Here is a 22,522-nt window from a genome sequence, read left to right on the forward strand (position 1 = left end):
TATGCAGACAACAGGAATGCGTCTCTTGCCTCTTCTTATTTGTGCGAGCTTCACCCTCACGTGCCGTCGAGTTCTCTTATAATAATGATGGATTGCATTTATATAGCGCTTTTCGAGACCCTCAAAGCGCTTCACAATTCCACTATTCATTCATTCTCACATTCACACACTGGTGGAGGCAGCTACAGTTGTAGCCACAGCTGCCCTGGGGCAGACTGACAGAAGCGAGGCTGCCATATCGCACCAGCGGCCCCTCTGGCCATCACCAGTAGGGTGAAGTGTCTTGCACAACGACCGACACAACGACCGAGGCCGTCCGAGCCGGGGCTCGAACCGGCGACCTTCCGATTACAAGACGAACACCCAACTCTTGAGCCACGATCGCCCCATGATCAGCTTAGATCAGCTAACCAGGCTTTTGTTTTTGTACAGCACTTTGGTCAGCTGTTCTGTTGTTAAAAGTGAAATCTTCTCGATTCAGTTTTATTTATACAGCGCCAAATCACAACAGTCGCCTCAAGGTGCTTTATACTGTAAGCTAGACCATACAGAGAAAATGTATATGACCCCTATGTGCAAGCATTTTGGCGACTGTGGGAAGGAAAAACTCCCTTTTAACAGGAAGAATCCTCCAGCAGAACCAGGCTCAGGGAGGGGCGGGGCCATCTGCTGTGATTGGTTGGGGTAAGAGAAGGAAGACATTGGTTTAATAGCAGGATTTTCTTTGAGTCAAGTTGGATGTTCCCTTAAAAAATCACAAAGGTTTCCTGTTGGGAATAACATCCAGTAATCACTAATGTCGCCTCGTTACTGGTTACCAACACAAACCACACATGAGGACAGAAGCTAACACTGGTGTAGCTTTCTCAGGTAAAGTTGAGCCACCATGACATATGGAGTTCCACAAGGGCCTGCTTTAGGGCCTATTTTATGTCTTTATAAATGCTGCGTATGGGTCTGCTGGTGCGTATCATTAAGTGCTAAGAAGCACAGCACTGTGTAAAAGTCTTGAGCCAGGCCTTCTTTATGTGTTGCTGCAGTAATAGATGCAGTAATTTATTGAAACATGCAAACATACATGGAAATACTGACAGCCGCCCTTTCACGAGACATTTCTGAGGAGGCTTCAGTCAACAGTAGACGATCAGCTGAAGGTCCAGGTCATCTCTGATCTGTTGTAAATAAAAAGGAGAAGAAGAAATTCTTCTTTTGTGCTCCATATGCCAAGTTTTCAGCAAATTCTTTTCACCTTGTTGGTGCAAAAATACTATTTTATGTCAGATTTTGGCATTTTTCATAGATTCTACTAAAGAAATGGAAACACCTGCTGGTAACAGGTGCTCAGTTGTGTGTAGACATAACACTGATTCATGCTTTGAGTTTGAAGCTATTTCTGCTTGAATGAGTCGTAGGTGGTTTAACAAACATGAAACTGCGGTGAAAATGATCAAGTACTAGGGCTGAACGATATATCGCATTTGCGATAATATCGCGACATGATCAAGTGCAATTTTCTAACCGCAAAGGCTGCGATTATACTGCGATTATATTATACAATTCATGGGCTGCATCCTCCTGAGGCCGCATTTGTAGACCGATTACGTCACAGCGACGCGCCGAAGGCTGTCCAAATTACTACCATATCCCAGAATTCATAGCGCGGCCCAGCCAAACTCCAGTTTCCAACAATGGCGGCCGCTACTAAGTTTTAAAATTACTCATACTAATCTTTCTGGGTCACAAAATAAACTTTTAACATATTTTCAGGCGAGAAAGTAGTTGTGTAAACATCAAATATCTGCTCGGTTTATCAAGATATCCCATATTTGCAAAAGTGCTTCGACGTTTTCAGAGGCGTCTGCTACCCACCAGCTCGACAGCTAGCCGGGAGCTCGAGGGTTACTGATGCGGCCGAGAACGGCACAACTCCCGGCACATCATTTTCAGATCACCGCGGAGTTTCGCTGCTCGGGTTAAACGTAATATATAAGTCACTTAGACAACCTAAAAATGTTATTGTTGGGCTTTTTTCAGTGTTTTGTTTGTTCGTGAGTAAATCGGTTTGGCTGAGATTAAAGTTATTAGATTAGATAAAATAAAACTTTATTAATCCCCCGGGTGGGTTCCTCCTTGGTTTTCACACAGCTGACTAAACGTCAAACAGAAAACTTATTAAACAGAAGTATGAGACAGTCGAGAATTTACACCAGTGTCTGGTTATATTTTAGATAGCAAGAAGCAGACGGCCGAGTTTATTAAACTCCACCGAGACAGCGGTGACGCTAATCAGAAGGCTAGACCGTCCAATTTCACGCCTTTAAATTTTAAAGGCGTGTTTGTGTGTGTGTTTATACAATTGCTATTATGTTTGCACTTTATGTGTAATGTTACTGACTGCAGAGATCAGTAAGATGTGTGTATTTTTTATTTATTAGTTTTATTTATTTAATATTATTTTTTAATTGAATGACTGTCTAGTAGTTCACAGATGTCGAAAAACTGAGTGTGGTAAAGCCACTGATTTTGTTTATGTATATTTCTGCAATCTGCACATTGTACTGACTTTCATTTTAATGTTTACACCAGGGTTCCTTGTCAGCACTTTATGCTCAGATGTTTGTAAGCTAAAAATAAACTATTGTGTATGTTCAAATATACTGTTGTGATTGAAGAAGTTAAATAAAAATGTCAGTCATCAATTCATGCATCACCTCATGTCATCATAACAGAGGTCTGTCTTCCAGGAAAGAACAGTTTAAAATTAATGTAATATAGTATTGGCCATACTATATGATGTATTGCTTGTCTTTGTTTAATAATACAGAAGACAAAGACCTTAAAAAATAATCGCATATCGCATCGCAATCGCAATATTGGGGCAAAAAATCGCAATTAGATTATTTTCCATAATCGTTCAGCCCTATCAAGTACATGGACTGCACTGAAAATGAGTGAAAAAGCCGCCAATGTCCAGAGAACAACTTAAAAATACCTTCAGATAATCTGGAGAACTATTTCTCAAGACCTGTTTAAGAATTACAAGACAGCCTGGCTCCTCGAGGCAAAATCTAAAGAAATGAGGCGTGGCTCAGCGCTGTATACGCTTGGTGTTCTGCTTCGTTTATTTCTCTGTTTGGAATAAGAGGCTCGGCCCTGCAGATGTTCCTGACGGGCAGAGCTGCTCTTTGTCATCACCGAGCCCGTTTCCTTCTCTCGTGCTCTGAATGTGACCTTCCTCTGGGCTCGTGTTTCTGATTCAGACCTCAGCGAGCCTCGTTCACTCAGCTCAGAGCGGCGGGACTGCAGGTGGTAAACTCACCCTCTCCGTCCGAGAGCCAAAACCAGCAGCTCCCAATCCGATTGGAGCTCTGATTGCCTGTTAGAGGAGAGCTGTCTGTGGTGAGTGGTTGAGACGTGATTAAGCCTCAAAAAATGTATTAAAAAAAAACTCTTGTGTCACTCTGAGTTTTGTTTGGTTTACTGAGTGTCAGCTGATCAAAGCCTGACTCTGATCAGCTGACGTTGCTCCTTGCTCGCCGGATGTAAAGATGTCTGAGGAGCGCTGGTGTTCCTGCTCGCTTATGAACCTTTTTGTTATTATTGCATGTTCGAAAAAGATTTGCCTCACGTGTGCAAATAAACTTAAAATAATTGTATCTGTTCTGCTTCATATGGTTAACCACACTGATCCATCCCAGTCGGTAAAAAGCTTCAAAACAGCTTCAAAACATTTCTTCAGCACTATGAGTGAAGTAAAGTCCCTCGTGCCTCTCGTCGATGTGATGCTGATTAAAGGACTGCTTGTTGGTATGACGGGGCCTCAGCGGGGCCTCGACCCGGAGCTTGAGCCGCCGCTCTCTGACGGCTTTCTTGTTTGTTTGTTGTCGTTTGCAGTCGTGGAGGATCCTGCTGTTCGGGGTGCTCAACCTGCTGTGCACCGGCTGTCTGCTGATGTGGTGCAGCTCCACCAACAGCATGGGTGAGCACACACACACACACACACACTCTCTCGGAGTCTCGGATGTTAACCGGCAGAGATACCTGTCGACACACCGTAAACACAGATTGACACACAGACACACACACACACAAACACAGGCAGGATCGTCTCGCCGCAGGGGGTCAGGCTGATCCCGATGCTGCTGTGTGCGTGTGTCTGAGGCGGCGGCGGCGGGGAGGTCACCTCAGTCAAAATATTGCACTTTAAAGGGCACGTTGAAGAAACAGAGTCCTTCACAGCGTCTGCTTTCGCCCTCCGGTGCTACAACACAGAGAACACATCTGTCATATTGACAGGCGCGCTTTATTTTTTCCTCTCCAAACTCAGCAGCACAGCAGAGCCGTTCCACCTCATAGCTCTGCTCGCTGTATATGAAAGAGACAGGTTTAAATCAGTCTCAGAGCTGTGCAGATGGGAAGGAGACGTCTGCTCACAGGTCGGTGGATTCATAGATCGGTGGGAATGATGCCGAGGAGAGAAACATTTCCAAAAGCCTGAAATATCGGTTGTCGGAGCTTAAACTCGTGTGAGTGTTACGAGCTCAGGTTTGATTATTTAGTGTTTGTGCTGATGCTCCGTCTGCCTCCAGCCGCAGGGTGAGGCGGCGTGTTTATGGTCAGCGAGGCCTGTGTATGCCCACCAACATTAAATCCTCTCAGGGATCCATCGCTCTGAAAAACGCTGCCATGAAAAGAACAACATGCAACTTTATCCCCTGCTCTGCCTGCAAATACTGCGGCATCAGACACACGCACACACTGAGACACGCACACACACGGGGTGGTGGCGTCGGGTGTCGCACAGACAGGAAGCAGAGAACAGAGGTATCGAACAAACAGGGGAAGGTGACACCGCTGTCGATACTCGGCCCCGAGGAGAACAACGGGCGCAGACAGCGGGCCGGTCTCAACGCTGTCAGACAGTCCTCTGCACCGAGGAAGTCTCCTCCGACCTCAGCAGCAAACACAACTTTAACCCAGGTTACGAGGAAGTACGACACGTGCTTGTGTTTATGGATGCACCCTTTGAGAAAAAGACAGCGACGCTCACGCTGTGGCGTCTGGTACATTCGTGTTTGTTGGGCGACGTTTGTGCAGCTCATGATTCCAGTCCAGGCTCCGCCCCTTTTTCTGGCATGTAAAGACACACTCCCTAATTGTATTTAGACTGATACTGCTTACATTTAACTAAAACTGATCTAAACACAGAAACTAAGGCTACGTCCACACGTGCACGGGTATTTTTGAAAACGGAGATTTTCCGTTTTCGTTTTAAAAAATTATCCCGTCCACACGTAAATGCAAAAACGAAGTTTTCGGAAATCTCCACCCTGGCCGGAGTTTTTAGAAGAATTGCTTCTCTGAACTTTTCAGATGGAGCCACTGGAAAATCCTTCCTCCTAAAAACTCTGTTATCTGAGAGAATATGTTCTTCCTCATTCTTTCATCATCATGAGTGCAGGGGAGGGTGGAGCGGGTGGAGATGATGTTGAGCGATGATTTGAGACAGGAAGGTTTAAAGATTTCATATTGTTGTCTTTCATTTTCAGCTCATTGAGCAATTTTGTTTCATTTTTGTCAAACTATTCCGATTTATTTATGTCAATTAGTTATCAGCTGTGTGTGTGTGTGTGTGTGTGTGTGTGTGTGTGTGTGTGTGTGTGTGTGTGTGTGTGTGTGTGTGTCAGATCCAATGAGATCTCCTCCTGTCCTTAGCTGTTGGCTAATGACCCTGATGATGTGGAACGTTCACTGTTTATCTTCCACCTCATTAGTTTGAGGCCAATACACACACACACACACACACACGCACACACACACACGCACACACACGCACACACACGCACACACACACACGCAAACACACGCGCGCACACACACACACACACACACACACACACACACACACGTATGAGGCGTGGATGCACAGACCCTCACAGGTTCACACCTACACACTTATTTTTTAAAATTTTTGATTTCATGTGTGCAAAAAAAGATTTGCTGTGATTTTCAGAACTGGACACAGAGCTGTGATGCTGCTGTGATGCTGCAGTGATGTTGCTGTGATGCTGCTGTGATGCTGCAGTGATGTTGCTGTGCAGCATCACAGCAGCATCACAGGAGCCGACCAGCTCAGTTAAATCATGCCAACATTCTCAATGATGTCATGCTTGGAGACAAATCTAATGCCTCATTTACAGGCGACTTATTGGACATTTTTATGTAGTTTAACTTGGAGGCTAATTTGTTCGTACTTCACTGCAGCTGCTGGTGTTTTCTGGTGCCTTTGAAATAAAATGTGTACATCCAGCACCTGTGGTGCAGAGGCAGCCTTCATTTAAATGAAGCATAAGCCACATATATGTGACTCCCCCCACGCACGCAGACGTGTCCCCGCTGACCTCCCTTTGCAGACACTCTTTAGCTCATGACTAATGGCTTAGCTGACGTTTAAATACACACCATAGATTTACAGCCATCAGAGGATGGCATGTTCTCTACAGTCAGTTTCCTGAACTTTTACCCTAATCTCAGCCTAATCTTACTTTATCCCAACCTAACAACACATCTACGCAAAAAAGGAAGAAATGAGGGTGGTTCAGGCCTTTTGCACAGCACTTGTATCCAGATGAAGGCATGTCAGGGTGGTCTGCATAACTGTAAGAAGCAGCAATGACGTCACTGCAGACAGAAGGAACCTGGTTTAAATGTTGGAGAGGAGCAGGTATTTAAAGCTAAATCAGAGGGAAACGTTACAGGTGGCGTTTCATTTGTTACCTTATTGTCATTGTGAAAGCAAAAAGAAAGCCAGTGCTAACCTCACGTTGTGTGTAACTGCGACACAGAGAGACTATAAAGTGATCCTACAAATGATAAAATATACATCAAATAAACCAAATTAATGAAAAAATATATTTGAAGACATAAAAACACAGTCTGTAGTTACCTGTAAACACATGCCTGTCTTGAATAAATGAAACTTCAGTCTTACATCACGAGCGAGCCGACTGAGATTGTCTAATATGATGAATCTGATTATTTATTAGCTGAAATCTGGACAAAGCAACGATGTGAATGTTCAGGTTAACACAGGCTCCGTCAACGATGCCTAAAAAGGTAAATTCATAGGTTTAAAAACGGTTCAATGCAAACAACCACAGGCATCAACGGCGTTGGACGAAACCATCACTATGACACAGAAGAAGTCGAACCACGCTGCACCATTGTAATCAGGCAAGGCAAGTTTATTTGTATAGCACAATTCAACAACAAGGTGATTCAAAGTGCTTTACAGAGACATTAGAAACAAAAACAAGTAAAAAGCATAATTTAAAATTGATTAAAACAATCAAACAAACAAACTAACTAATTAACAAACAAACAAAACAGTATATAAAATCAAAACAGATAAAATCAGAACAGTAGATAAAATCAGTAGTTAAAATGTTAGTTTTGAAATTTAAGCTTAAAAGTGTGGATTTGGTGCTTTATTCAAATGCAGCTGAGAACAGGTGAGTCTTCAACCTGGATTTAAATAAACTGAGTGTTTCAGCTGATCTGAGGCTTTCTGGGAGTTTGTTCCAGATATAAGGAGCATAAAAGCTGAATGCAGCTTCTCCGTGTCTGGTTCTGACTCTGGGAACTGATAAAAGACCGGATCCAGATGACCTGAGGGATCTGGAAGGTTCATACTGGGTCAGGAGGTCACTGATGTATTTTGGTCCTAAACCATTCAGAGCTTTATAGACCAGCATCAGAACTTTAAAGTCTATCCTCTGACGGACAGGCAGCCAGTGTAAAGACCTCAGAGCTGGACTGATGTGGTCCACTTTTTTGGTCTTAGTGAGGACTCGAGCAGCAGAGTTCTGAATGAGCTGTAGTTGTCTGACTGATTTTTTAGGTAGACCTGTAAAGATGCTGTTACAGTAATCAAGCCTACTAAAGATGAATGCATGGACTAGTTTTTCCAGGTCCTGTTGAGACATCAGATCTTTTATCCTTGATATATTCTTGAGGTGATAGTAAGCTGACTTTGTTATTGTCTTAATGTGTTTTTCTAAGTTTAGGTCTGCATCCGTCACTACACCCAAATTTCTCGCCTGGTTTGTGGTTTTTAGATGTATAGATTGAAGTTCTCTGGTGACCTGTAATCGTTTTTCTTTGGCGCCAAAGACTATTACTTCAGTTTTGTTTTTGTTTAGCTGGAGAAAATTGTGGCACAACCAGTCATTGATTTCCTCAATGCATTTACCAAGAGCCTGTACAGGGCCTCTGTCTCCTGGTGACATTGTGATATATATTTGTGTGTCATCTGCATAACTGTGGTAGTTTATTTTGTTGTTCTTTATAATCTGTGCCAGTGGGAGCATGTAGATGTTAAACAGAAGGGGTCCCAAGATGGAACCTTGGGGAACTCCACATGTGATACTTGTCTGCTCAGATGTGAAGTTACCTATTGATACAAAGTATTTCCTGTTTTCTAAGTATGTTTTGAACCAGTTTAGTACAGTTCCTGAAAGACCTGTCCAGTTCTCCAGTCGTTTGAGTAATATGTTGTGGTCAACTGTATCAAATGCTGCACTGAGATCCAGTAAAACTAGGACTGACATTTTTCCACTGTGTGTATTCAGACATATGTCATTAAACACTTTTGTCAGAGCGGTTTCAGTGCTGTGGTTCTGTCTAAAACCTGACTGGAAGGCATCGTAGCAATTATTCTGTTTTAAGAAGTAACTGAGCTGTTGAGAAACTGCTTTTTCAATGATCTTACTTAAAAACGGGAGATTTGAGATCGGCCTGTAGTTGTTCATTTGTGTCTTGTCAAGATTGTCCTTTTTCAGTATAGGTTTAATTACTGCAGTTTTTAGTGGTTCTGGAAACACACCTGACATTAAGGAAAAGTTGACGATCTGTAACAGGTCTGACTCTAAAGTCTTTGAGACCTTTTTGAAAAAACTTGTTGGCAGGACATCTAAACAGCAAGAGGAGGAGTTCAGTTGACCTAAGATGTCCTCCAGGTCTTTGCTGTTAATAGGGTGAAACTGTTTGATGGTGTTTAAAAAGTTTTTCGGTGGACACAGTACATATCCTGGATCTGCTGTTGATGTACCAATTGCTTGTCTAATCTTTTGGATTTTGTCTGTGAAGAATTTGGCAAAGTCATTGCAGGCCATGGTTGAATGAAGTTCAGCTGCCACTGGCACAGGAGGGTTTGTTAGCCTGTCAACTGTAGAAAATAAGACCCGAGCATTATGGCTGTTTTTAGTGATGATGTCAGAGAAGTAGGACCTCCTTGCATTCCTCAGTTGTAAATTATAATTGTGAAGTTTCTCTTTATAGATGTCATAATGAACCTGGAGGTTTGTTTTTCTCCATCTGCGCTCAGCTTTCCTACACTCTCTTTTTTCATTTTTCACCAGTGTGGAGTTTCTCCATGGAGACTTTTTCCTTCCAGAGATAACCTTCACCTTAATGGGAGCAATTGTATCCATTACATTTAACATTTTTGCATTGAAGCTATTGACGAGCTCATTGACTGAACCTCTGGACAGGTCAGGTGTTAATGGGAAGACCTGGTTAAAAATTGCACTACTGTGTTCAGTTATACACCGTTTTGTGATCACTGCTGTTGATATATTTGTGTGGGCTGAGATTTTACTTTCAAAGAAAACACAGTAATGATCAGACAGGCCCACATCAGTACCATTTTATACCACAAGGTGGCGCAGTGCTGTAATCTTTATATCAGTGTTAATGAGGAAGTTGTTCTTTACAGCTCTGTGGGACATGTGGGCTTATATAAAAGTGAAAAAGCGAAACCTGCGGCACACGAAACATGTCACCACACTGGTGAAACTCTGCCCCCTGCTGGTGAAAGTTTTAGTCGAGCACTGCAGAGGGAAACTACAAAAAGCTCTTTAAATGTGAGAGCTCAGACTGTGTGTGTCTGTGTGTGTGTGCATGTGCACACGCTGTTTAAGCAGCCAGTGTTGCTGAAACTTAATCTGATGATGATTCTTCAGATCTGTGTGTGTGTGTGTGTGTGTGTGTGTGTGTGTGTGTGTGTGTGTGTGTGTGTGTGTGTGTGTCCATATCAAATTGTGCAGTGGACCACTGGATCGTTTTTCAGCTTTCTACAAAATGAAGACATCAGCTTTTTGTCTCTCTCTCACTCTCTCTCTCACACACACACACACACACACACACACACACACACACCCCTCTGTTTCCCTGACAAACACACACCTCTCAGCACTTACCTGAACTCACCTCCTTCTCTCTCCTGTCTGTCTCAACCCCCTGACCCCACCCTCCTCCCAGCTCATGGCTGCTCCATCTTTCAGAGGCTCTTCATGTTTTCCTCTTCCTTTCACAGAGTTGGACCTAATTGCATGTTGCATGTGTTTGCTTCGAGGCTTCCAGACTGAATAAACTTTATTCCCTGCAGCAGCTCCTGGGTGGGACGAGCCTCTCGTCTCTTAATTCAGTTCTTTGACCTTTATTTATTTATTTCAGAGCACAGATGTCATGTGTCATATGTCATCCTCGGCCTCTCCAGGCTTTCATCAGCACGACTTTGAGCTCTGTTTTTGCTTTGTTTTTTGTGCGCTGATCATTTGATGGCACCGGTCGAGTGTTTGGACCCGGAAATGGTTTCTGATGGCAGACCATACTTGTGGATTTATTTAAAATAACTGCTGTCTTTAAAAGCGTTAGGGTGGTGGTGGTTCGTACCCTGCCTGAGATCTTCACCCGTACAGTCAGTGCAGATGTGCAGGTTGGATCCTGTGTGGCGGCTGAGCAGCTGAATATTTCACTGAATTAACATTTCTAAAATCATACAACCCACATTAATGCCCAGGTTCAATATATAGTTTAAATATTTTGATTGTGTGTGTGTGTGTGTGTGTGTGTGTGTGTGTGTGTGTGTGTGTGTGTGTGTGTGTGTGTGTGTGTGTCTCCAGCTGTTTTTCGGCCCAGAGCAGCTCAGACAATCCAGGTCAAGTGTCTTCAACAGACGAATAAACACACGTCCTGCTCCTCCGTCCTCGGGAGAGTTGAAGACTGAGCCTGTGTGTGTGTGTGTGTGTGTGTGTGTGTGTGTGTGTGTGTGTGTGTGTTGACTTTCTCACATTAAGACAATGAAAGGATAGGTGTGCGATTTCAGAATAGAAGACCTGCCCTCTGTGGGGGGTTTTGTGATGTGCAGATCTTAGTTTGATTTTGTTAGTCGTGTTTCAGTCTGAGACAGATGATAAAAAGAATCTGATGTTTCCTGGAGTTTTGTTTTAAATTCGAGTAGAAAAGACGGTTTTCATGCACTGACTTTAGAAGTTGGAATATTTCAGTCGTATTTTCGGCTGTTGCAGTGTTTGTGTGCATATCCATGAGTTTGTTTGTTTCTCATCCCGACACGGTTGAGTGCACACATGTGATCTCTGTGTGTGTGTGTGTGTGTGTGTGTGTGTGTGTGTGTGTGTGTGTGTGTGTGTGTGTGCTGTCCCCAGGCCCTCAGTGTTCCTGTGTGTCAGAACACAGCTGGTGAAGCAGTTCGTCCCACGGGGCCTTCAGTACAGCCAACACACACACATTTGCTGTAGCTGTGTGTGTGTGTGTGTGTGTGTGTGTGTGTGTGTGTGTGTGTGTGAGAGAGAGGGATCCACTCCTCTTGCTCCCCAAACAGCCACCACATGTGCTCCTGGCTCTTCCTATGACTCGATCTCCTAAACACACTGATGTCTGTGAATGTGCTCCCAGGGGTCCCACCTTTAAAGGCACAGCCTGCTGCAAACTGCAGTCACTTCATTCTAACGACGGCTTGTTTGGGTTCAGACTGCAGGAATTTTAAGCAGGACCGGAGTGATTCGACTGTATGTGCTCCATGCCCGCCTTAACGTGTGGGCCGGCCTGAACCAAACATGGAGGATTAATGTGCCGTCGCCTGTTTTGAGCAGCCGTCCGTCCCACACGGTTGGAGACAAACTTAGAGGAAATCAGCAAACAGAACCAACATGCAGGGTAACAACGCTCGCTTCTGTTCCTGAGACATGAAGCTCTTTATTGAGACTACCACAGATCCCACCATACCAGAGCTCCACCGGTCATTAATAAACAGATTTTGGAGAAAACGGATTTGGTTGCAGTTTTCTGTCCTGAAAGTTCCACGTGAGTGTTTGCAGGACTTTGTGGAATCACGAGGACTCAGAAATACTGGAAAATGATTGAAAAGCACAAAAATTCAGCCTTTTTTCATTTTGAATGAAGGTCAGGTTTTGTGTGCATTTAATAAGCCTATCACAGTGTCTCGGGGGGGGGGGGGGGTTTACCTGATCTGTCATGAAGATGGTCCTTTGGCTCTGAAATTCCTCCTAAATGCAGATCCAAGTCAGCAGAGGCAGCCTTAACACAGCCCTGCTGCTTATCTTCATCGTGTTTTATTGATTATCCTCATCAGCAGTGCCCGAGGAGGGGGCTGCGGGGTCAGGGGGGGGGGGGGGCTGTGTGGTTTAACATATCACAGCCAGCTGCCTCTGAACTCCCACGTGGAGACACGAGTCTGACTGAGAGCGGCGTCGCTCTGGTTTCATATCGACGAAGATCTGCCGAAGATGTCGAGGGCGTGTCTGTGTTTCTGTTTGACCAATTAAATAATTAAAATATGATCGTATGGACACGATGGTTCCCAGTCTTATTCATTTGATTGATTTCCAGCTTATTTCCTCACATTAAGCTGATGAAGACTGTGTGTGTGTGTGTGTGTGTGTGTGTGTGTGTGTGTGTGTGTGTGTGTGTGTGTGTGTGTGTGTGTGTGTGTATTGATCAGCACGTGTGTATTGAGTGTTTGCATGCTGATATTATAGGCAGTGTTGTGATCATGCGTTTGTGTGTGTGTGTGTGTGTGTGTGTGTTGCCTTCTCCAGTTTAAAGTTTCCTCCTCAGTGGTCAGCAGTGCACCTCCTCCTCCTCCCGTGTCCCGGCCGTCTCCTCTTCCTCCTCCTCATATTCTTCCTCGTCCCCGAGGATCCTCCTCCTCACCGCAGCAGTTGAGGCGTTCGATAGAAGCTTTTAGTTTACATCTGCACCACATAAGAGCTGAACTGACACCACGACCACTGTGTGTGTGTGTGTGTGTGTGTGTGTGTGTGTGTGTGTGTGTGTGTGTGTGTGTCAGTTTACTGGTTGCCGGAACCAATGACACTAAGCTGCTATTTTCTGTGGTTAGCACATCCAGATCCCGATTTTGTGTGTGTGTGTGTGTGAGTGTGTGTGTGTGTGTGTGTGTATTCATATCTTTGTGGGGACCAAAAATTGAAAGTTTACTTATGGGGACCAGGCTTTTGGTTCCCATAAGTTTGAGACTCAAAATGTGGTTTTAGTGTCTAACTGTTGCCCCAAACAGAAAGCGGTGAGGTGGAAGTTGTGCTGCATTTTTAATGATTAATCTGACCAATAACATGGCTGCTGTGAGGTCACTGTACTAACTCAGCTCCAGTTTTCTTGGTATTTAAATCGTTTTTCATGTCGCATTAATCAGTGCAGATCAGTGTGGATGCTGTTGCTAACCGGGCATAGAAGCTTTAGCTTATTGGCTAAAGCTCCGCCCTTTCATCCATATCAAAACAACATGGCGGCATCTAAAATGCTGACGTTGACGCGTTGAAGTTCAGAACGAATGGGTGATGCTCTCACTGCAGTTCTGCCATCTTTGTGCCTGCTGCTGGTCGGGTTGCTGTTGAGGCGGTCCTTGCTATGATGCAGCTGGTGATGGCAGTCCTAACCAGCTGTCCTGTGCTCTGCCTGTTTGCTCTGCAGGCCGGCTCATTGGGCTGGTTGGTCTAGCTTCTCTCTGATAGGTTTCTTCCAGTGTCACAGTCTCAGGCTCCAGCTGCTGATGGAAGTCCTTCTGGCCTGGAGGTGGTGAGAGGTGGAAGGCCACGCTAACCAGACCCTGCAGCAGGTGGAGAGCTGGTTCAATGCCCCAAACACCACCAGCTGCAGTCCAAGACCGTGAAGCAGGAGTCCATCATGAGGACGTGATGGTTATGGGAGGGGCAGCTGGTTTAGATGCACTCGTAGAAACTTTCTTAGAAAATGGGCCACACGAATTCTGAATCTGCAACCTGTGAAGGTGCAGCGTCCGTCTGCCAGTGTGCGCTTATAGTTTTAATTCTGATTCCTGTGTGTGTGTGTGTGTGTGTGTGTGTGTGTGTGTGTGTGTGTGTGTGTGTGTGTGTGTGTGTGTGTGTGTGTGTGTTTGGGCTTCTCCTCTGCAGACACCATTAAATATTCATCCTGCTGCTCGTATTTCTCCTCTCTCATCTGTCCGTCCACTCCCGGCTGCTTTCCTTCTTCCTTCTGTTTTAAATCCTCACACTTTGTTTCTTCTAAAACATCAAAGAAGGAAAGCAAACCCAGGAAAGACGTGGAACCAAGAGAACAGAAGAGTTGAGCCAAAAAAATAAAGAGAGACGAGTGGTTGTGACAGATTTGCTGCCCTCCCCTCCATCGATCATTCCTGAAAACAAACACAGGGATCTTAATCCTCTCGTTCTGTTCTGAGTATTGAGTTCAGGTCCTCTGGGGCCTTTATGTCTCTACATGTTCTAATATACATGTATGTGTGTGTGTTTTCTTGTTTTGTAGCTCAGCGTAATGTTCTCCATCTGTTCCTTTTAGTATGAGTGTGTGTTACAGATGAATAATGTCCTGTCTGCTGTGTTTGCAGCTCTGGTATCACATCCACACGTCCTCTGGGTGTCAGTGTTTGTAAGCAGGAGGCTGGGACAGGAATTCAACTGGCTTCTGTGTGTGTGTGTGTGTGTGTGTGTGTGTGTGTGTGTGTGCGCTGCAGTGTACATGTAAACCTATCTGAGCACAGCAAGGGGAAATTTCAGCCCACGTATTGATTTGCTGCGGCCTGTTTCAGGGTCACTGTGATGTCAGCGTTTGTATTATTATTGCTTTTATTGTCTGCAGCTCTTAATTCAACACAGTGACATCAACGCTCATTGATCCCCGTGGAGAGATGAGCTGCTGCATATCAAAATTAAGTCAGCAAAAGGACCTTCTGAAAATTATTTTATATTACTGTAAGTCAACCAAATCAGTTTACCCCCAGAGTCACAGTGTGAACACAAGTTCCTGCGTCTGTGACCAGCTTTGAGCATCAGAATCATACCAAAAGTTTCTGATACTGGAGAAAACGTCAAAAATTGCATTCTGGGTAAACTTTAAAGGCTCATATCAGATGTGGGACAGGTGAAATCTAAGAGAACCACAGGCTCAGGCGTGGAGGTGCCACTTCACACTTGATTTGAAGCTTTAACAGTCTGATGTGGAGGTCGCTGCTTTCTGAATCAAACGACCACCAAACCCAGCACAGTCCGCTCCGTGGCTGCAGCTGCTGTCCAGGAAAGTTATGAACAGAATCGGTGAAAGGCGATGCGCCCCACGTAGCGTCGCCTTTTTGTGGGGCTGTTCACTAACAGAAACTGGCACCCGCACACTTGTTTGCTAGCACGGGACCAGAAACTCAACAGGGGAGTGTTGACTGAGGTCAGAGGTCAAATTTAGTGCAGTAAAGTTGTTTATATGGTGATAAATCCCAGCAGCAGTCTCCTCGAGGCGTGTAAGGTAAAGACCCTACGATGAGCCAGCACAGTAACAGCGGGGAGGAAAAGCCCCTAAATCAGGGCCCAGTGTCTCAGTTCTGATACCTCTGGACTGGTTTGGAGGCCGGCTTCCTGCTTTGCTGTTTTCTTTTTTGTTACTTAACGAAGCAAATTTGTCTGACTGGCTGTTGGAGCATGCCGGGGCCGCGATGAAGCAGGTGGATGGTGTCTAAGTACAACTGACATGAATGTATTTTAATTCACATTTTAATTAGATTATCAGTGTTATTGACGAGTTCTTACGTTAAGTCTGGAAAAAACTATTCCAGTCCCTCTGTGACAGCAGGACGTGATTAAAAGGCTGAACAGATGATAAATGTGGGTATTGATTTGGAGCACTGAGCAGTAATCTAACTGTAAATAATTTATTAATAGTTTATCAGAGCCACAGCTGTTAGCAATCAATCTGAAGGATGTAATCGGTATGTAAGAAGGGCTTCTTGTCTTTCCATGAACTGTTTACGACTTCATGCTCATCAAAGTTGAAATAAATGCTGTTGGTCGCACTGGCGCCTGTACAGAGACTAGTCATACTTTATTCTCCACGAGGATCACGTGAATAGATTTTTCTTTTAGAATCCAAACCATTGTTATAAAACACTTTTCTTTGGTTCAATCTCCCTTTTCTTGTCTACTCTCGCCACATTTAGGGGTCGTCTCTCACTCTTTCTCACTCTTTCACTTTCCCTCTTTGCACCCGTCCGTCCACACGTCCATCATGCTGTCTATCCGCCTTCTCACCTCCCTCTCTCTGCCCGTCTTCCTGCCTCGATCCATCCATCTGTCTCCCTCCGCCTCCCTCTCCCAGCCTGTCGATCTGTCACTCAGCCCTCCCGCCCGTCTCCCTCTCTGTCCGTCTGCCTCTCTTTGGGTTTTTGCCGCGGGGCCTCTCTGTCAGGATTACAGGACGTCAGGTTGGCCAACATGAACGGCGGTGGTGGGGAAACAAAATGTTCCTCTCAGCACAAAGCCGCTCTAATCCGCTCTCCTCATCCCCCACAGCACAGCCTGATTACAGGAAGGCAAGCATTAGGACAGACAGACAGGCCGAAAGATCGACAGACGGACTGGCAGGGTTTAAGCCAGGCCGATATTTGTATCTGGCTGGTTAACAGACTGATTACTTTGTTGGCCGACTGCCTAATTGGTCTACTAACTGGCTAACTGCCGCTTCAGCTTACCTGGCTGGAAACGAGCCAGGTAATTAGTCTGGGTGATTAACTCGGTGAAAGCCTGGCTGACTGTCTGCCCGCGTGATTTACTGACTTGTTAACTCAGTGACTGATTTAGTGGCTAGCAGTCAAGCCTGGTAGTAAACAATCTGTATAAACCGACCCGTTTCATTTGGACAGTCGTAAAACTCTCCGTGTGTTCCCCTGATCGCACCAGCAACCGCTGGATTACATGGAAGTTAATTTATGAACAGTAAACCTTACACTGTACAACTCAAGGATGAAATGCCAACAAAATGCCCCAAACTGGGTAAAAATATTAGATTTCACTAAGCCTAGGGATTATTTTAGCATCCCAAAATAATCTACAGTGGCTTGGAAGGGCCATAGACAGAACACCCAGTTGTCCCCAATGCATCCATCAGTGTATATGTGTGTTTGTGATAGACAACATGCTGCACTAATGGGCATGTTTTTGAGGTATCAGGTACCTTGAGTGGTCAGTAAGACCAGAATAAATGAACATGAAATATATTTACCATTTTTGACTCGATACTGTTAGAAAGCGAAGCTTTACCATCTCTGAGATCAAAGAAGAACGTCTTACCTCACCTTAATACAGAGCTGTTAGCTTTCTACCACTAGCTTAAGCAGGCAAATAACAATGAAAGCTATATGTTAACAAGCTACTGTAGTTAGCTTGTTAATGCGTACAAGCTAACTACAGCAAAGAAAAGCTGCTGCCTGCTCAGCTCGACAGATTCAGGCCTTGCTTCCAGAGACAATAGCAAACTGTGACCATAAGATGGCAGTAATTAAAGGACGGATGCAAACAGGCAGCGAGAGGAGATTATAGAACAGAACGCTGTTCGATATATAAGGAGAGATTTCACTTTGGCTTTTAATTTATGTTTATTTTTAAATTTTCATAGGCAAGCACTGTGGATTTGGCATTTTATAGTGCTGAGCTTGACTTCTCTGTGTACAAACTTTGTTCAGTTCTCTTTACCCTGATGGATGGGTGTCCGACCGTGGGCACTTTTCAGTTCGTTGCTAACAAACTGATTGTAGCACCTTCACTCACTTTAAAGTCAGTGAAAAACATTTAATCTGCTGCAACTGTAAGTACCAGATGATGGCAACAGATCTGCAGGTCAGACTTTGTGTTTCAGTTTGTGTGTTTTTGCCAAACTCCATCAGACACAGTTTGATGTTAGAACTGTCTCAGAGATGTGATGAATCAACCTCTCGCTTCATTACAGATGCTGGTTAATACACGAAGTTGTATTCATGACATTTAATTCACCAAAAGAAGACAATTTAAATGTTGTGGGTAATTTTATTAAATGTCTTATTCTAATCAGTTACCTCTTTTATGCGTATACATGCGTCCAGAATGTAGATGAAGATAAATCCTCAAATACATGAAATTACAAAAATTCTAACTCGACTGTCTTTTTTTGTTTTGTCGTTTCAGCTTTAACTGCCTACACGTACCTCACCATCTTTGACCTCTTCAGGTGAGTGGGTTACCTCATATTTCTGTTTCCTCTGATTTTATTGGCACTTTAAAGTTGAAATAGTTTATTAAAACGTGACAGTGTAGCTCTGGATAACTGAAAGCTTCTGCAGAACAGGTTTGCCACTGGTGTCTGGAGGTTTCCATTTAAAAAAATAAAAAATCTAACGTGACACAAAATGTGGTTGTTTAATCTTAGTTTGTATTTATTGAGGTCTTTAGCAGTCTCGGGAGAGTTACAGAAACTCCGGAGCAGGTTGCAGACTAGACTAGTCTAATAGATTAGAGCCGGTTGAAGATGTTTGGCAGGTTGATCGACGGGTTGAGCGCAGAAACTGATGGCAGATTGCACTCAGCCTGCTCAGCGTAGCTTTGTACCTTCATGTTCTGCTCCTTATGAAAAATAAATTCTGAGATGTTATGAATGAAAAATAAATCAGGAGGAGGTGAACTTGGGCCGACCTCTGTGTCGTGTTGGTTTCTTTTTTCTGCCGCTTGTCTCTCGCTGACTCTTCCTATCTGCCCTTCTCTCGTCTGTCCTCCTCCATCCACTCCATCAATCACCCAATTTCTCTTTCCCTGCCATCACCCTTGCTTCCTCTCATCCTCCTCTTCTCCTTCCTCTGACCTGCAGTTTGATCACCTGTCTCATCAGCTCCTGGGTGACCATGAAGAAACCCAGCCAGGTCTACTCGTTTGGGTGAGTCCACCATAATAACCCAGAACGTGTTGTACACCACAGTTATACTTATATACATTTTCTTTGAATAAACATCTTTATTCAAACGGCTCAGATATCAGTAAATTCTGCCTGGTTTAGATCAAACCACCTCCATGCTGAGGTTCCTCTAGCGTCCAGCAGAGGCAGCAGTGAGTCCATCACCATTCACTCCCATGTTAAACTTTACAGCAGAAATAAACGTGTTTACAGCTCGATGCACAAACTGTTCTGGTTTTTATAGATCATTTCATAACAACTGTACGGGGAGAAAAGGTTTTTATAACTTAGCTGTTTAAATTGTATTAAAACCAAAATGTTTCCATTATTATGGGCGTGGCCTCTTTGACTGACAGTAGCCGTAGCTGCTAGCTGTCCTCTGAATGGGACCTCTGGGCCGTGTTTTTACAGTTGGACCCCAGATATCGTTTGAACAGACTGTCTGTGACGTCTGAGCTCCAGCATTAATTAGCAGGTATTTCTGTCTTTGTAAAATGCTTAAGTTGAAGCATAAAAATGGGACTTAACAAAGAATGAATGCACAGTCATTAGCTCCATCTTTATTATACAGTCGATGCTTTGCTGTACTTCTTTTGAAGTGTAATTTTGAGCGAGCCCATCCTTTTTAGTGCACGCTGCAGTATTTCTGAGCAGATTTGTGGGATCAAATTCAAATTCAAATTTTATTTGTCACGTACACAGTCATACACAGTACGATATGTAGTGAAATGCTTGGACAACTGCTCGTGACCTAAAGAGAACAAAAAAAGGAAAAGGCTATGAATAAGATAGGAAATAAATATGAAAAATTAAAAAGGGTAAATTTAACTAGGAAGGAATAAAATATAAATTAAGGTTAAAAATGAAATAACTGTACAACACAAATTGGAATGAAGGGTAAATTTAACTGGGAAGAATAAGATAAAATATATAAATTAAAGTTGAAAATAAAATAACTGTACAACAAAATACACAATACACAATATAGAACTATATAAGAATGTATGAAGAAATCTACATATAAATAAATATATACACAATAACAGCAGCTGTACAAGTATTAACCGGAAATGAAGAATATAGTGACCAGTGTTGTGCAAAACCAAAGTCCAGAAAGTCCAGTGTGTGTGTAAGAACCATATGTGTGGGTCAGTACTGTGTGGTGGTGTGATTGAGAGACCGTATCGCCTGCGGGAAGAAGCTCCTCCTCAGTCTCTCTGTGTTGGTCTTCAGGGAGCGGAATTGCTTTCCTGACCTCAGCAGAGAGAACAGTCTGTTGTTGGGATGGCTGAGGTCCTTCACGATCTTCCTGGCCTTGGTCCAGCACCGCCTGCTGTAGATTGAGTGCAGGTCAGGGAGCTCGGAGCGGATGGTGCGCTCAGCTGACCGCACAACCCTCTGTAGAGCTCGTCTGTCCTGCATGGTGCTGTTCCCGAACCAGGTTAAGATGTTTCCCGCCAGGATGCTCTCTATGGTGCAGGAGTAAAAGTTCCTGAGCACCTTGGAGGGCAGTTGGAAGTCTCTCAAGCGTCTGAGGTGGTAGAGACGCTGACGGGCCTTTTTCACCACGGTGTTGATGTGACAGGACCATGACAGGTCCTGCGTGATGTGAACTCCGAGGTATTTGAAGCTGTCCACTCTCTCCACTGGGCACTCGTTGATGACGGGGGTCTGGTAGTTCCTCTCCTGCTTAGTGCTGAAGTCCACTATCAGCTCCTTTGTCTTACTGACGTTTAGAAGGAGGTTGTTCCTCTGGCACCAGTTCTCCAGATTCCTAATCTCCTTCAGGTAGGCCGTCTCGTTGTTATCAGAGATCAGGCCCACCACGACGGTGTCGTCAGCAAACTTGATGATGGTGGTGGAGCTGGTAGTGGCCACACAGTCATATGTGTACAAAGAGTACAGCAGGGGGCTCAGAACACACCCCTGGGGGGCTCCAGTGCTGAGAGTGGTGGAGGCTGAGACATGTCCGCCCATCCTTACTGCCTGTGGTCTGCCAGTTAGGAAGTTGGAGATCCACTGACACATAGATGAGCTGAGTCCCAGATGCTCCAGCTTGGTGGTGAGTGTGGAGGGAATTATGGTGTTAAATGCAGAGCTGTAGTCTATGAAGAGCATTTTAACATAATTCCCCCTTCTAGTGTCCAAGTGAGTGAGTGATGTGTGGAGGAGATGAGAGATGGCATCGTCTGTGGAACGATTTGGACGGTAAGCGAACTGTAGTGGGTCCAGTGTGTCTGGTAGTGAAGAAATGATGAAGTCTCTGACCAGGCGTTCAAAGCACTTCATCACTACTGAGGTGAGGGCTACAGGGCGATAGTCATTGAGAGAAGCAGGGTGGGGTTTCTTCGGGACAGGAACAATGATGGACTCTTTGAAGCATGTGGGGATCACCGACTGAGATAAAGAGATGTTGAATATCTCAGTGAACACAGGAGCTAGCTGGTATATGTGCAGTCTCTGAGGATACGACCTGGGATGCCGTCTGGTCCTGCTGCTTTCCTGGTGTTCACTCTCTTGAAGGCTCTCCTTACTTCATGCTTTGTGCCTTTGCTTTTGGTTTTCGTTGCTAAACGTCGGCCTCTGAAAAGTGAAATTAGCAGCGACCTTCTGTGGCCGTGATCCACTCCAGACTGTAGACTCGTTTTCCAGGTCCAGACCTGAGAGATTTATTTTTAGGCATCCGTTGGTTTATATTTACTGCAGTCGTTACTGACATGAATGTATCAGCATCGCTTCCTTCCTTTGGTTTGGGCTCCATCTGTGTTTGTTTATGCGCTGTCATTTGTTTGTGTGTCTCTCACGAACACACACACACAGCCAGTTTACTGTCTGTGTGTGTCTGTGAGCTGGCTAAACAGTGCTTTTGCAGCTGACAGGTGATCTCTGACCTTGAGGTGTGGGAGACTGGTGATCGTGTAGAAATCTGCTTTTCAGCTTCAGTTGACACCAATAATGCCCAAGTGTGTGTTTGTGTGTCTGCAATTGTGTGTGTGTGTCCTAATGGACTTTCAGTACCTAAATGGCCCACAGCCCAGTTCAACCAGTGTCTGACTCCTTTAAACCCCACCGGAGCTGAACTGGTCTTTTCAGGAATTAGCCTGATCCATGTTTGTTCTAATGCTTAGCACCTCATGACCACCTCAGGCTGCAGTTTAGTTTGATCACAGTAGGCTTATCATGAAAGTTATCCAGCTCCATATTTTTATTCTAACTGTTAGAGCAGCTTTGCATGATTCACAGTTCAAAATAATCCATATTTTACTGATTCTGGGCTTTTCTGCAGCCTGTAGGATCATCCTCAAACTATTTTAATTCCTCCATGAAATCAGCGTTCTTCTGATTGGCTATCCCTCACAAACCAAAAGTTTGATCAGTAGGTGGGCGGAGCTTATGTGCCCAAAATGACCAGTTAACTGTAATTATACCCAGAGTATGTTTA

The 22,522-nt window shown here is 44.4% G+C and overlaps 1 protein-coding gene across 1 annotated transcript in view; it reads left to right on the top strand.

The window, feature by feature from the left end:
• Positions 1-22,522, top strand: part of slc30a6 (solute carrier family 30 member 6) — a 60,444-nt gene that overhangs the window by 10,068 nt on the left and 27,854 nt on the right. Inside the window, exons 4-6 of the mRNA XM_082557619.1 lie at positions 3,895-3,979; positions 18,321-18,363; positions 18,997-19,062. Coding sequence (XP_082413745.1) covers positions 3,895-3,979; positions 18,321-18,363; positions 18,997-19,062 — 194 coding nt within the window. The remainder of the gene's footprint in view (positions 1-3,894; positions 3,980-18,320; positions 18,364-18,996; positions 19,063-22,522) is intronic.

Source organism: Aulonocara stuartgranti (assembly GCF_965226115.1).
Source record: "Aulonocara stuartgranti genome assembly, chromosome: 13".
NCBI lineage: Eukaryota > Metazoa > Chordata > Actinopteri > Cichliformes > Cichlidae > Aulonocara > Aulonocara stuartgranti.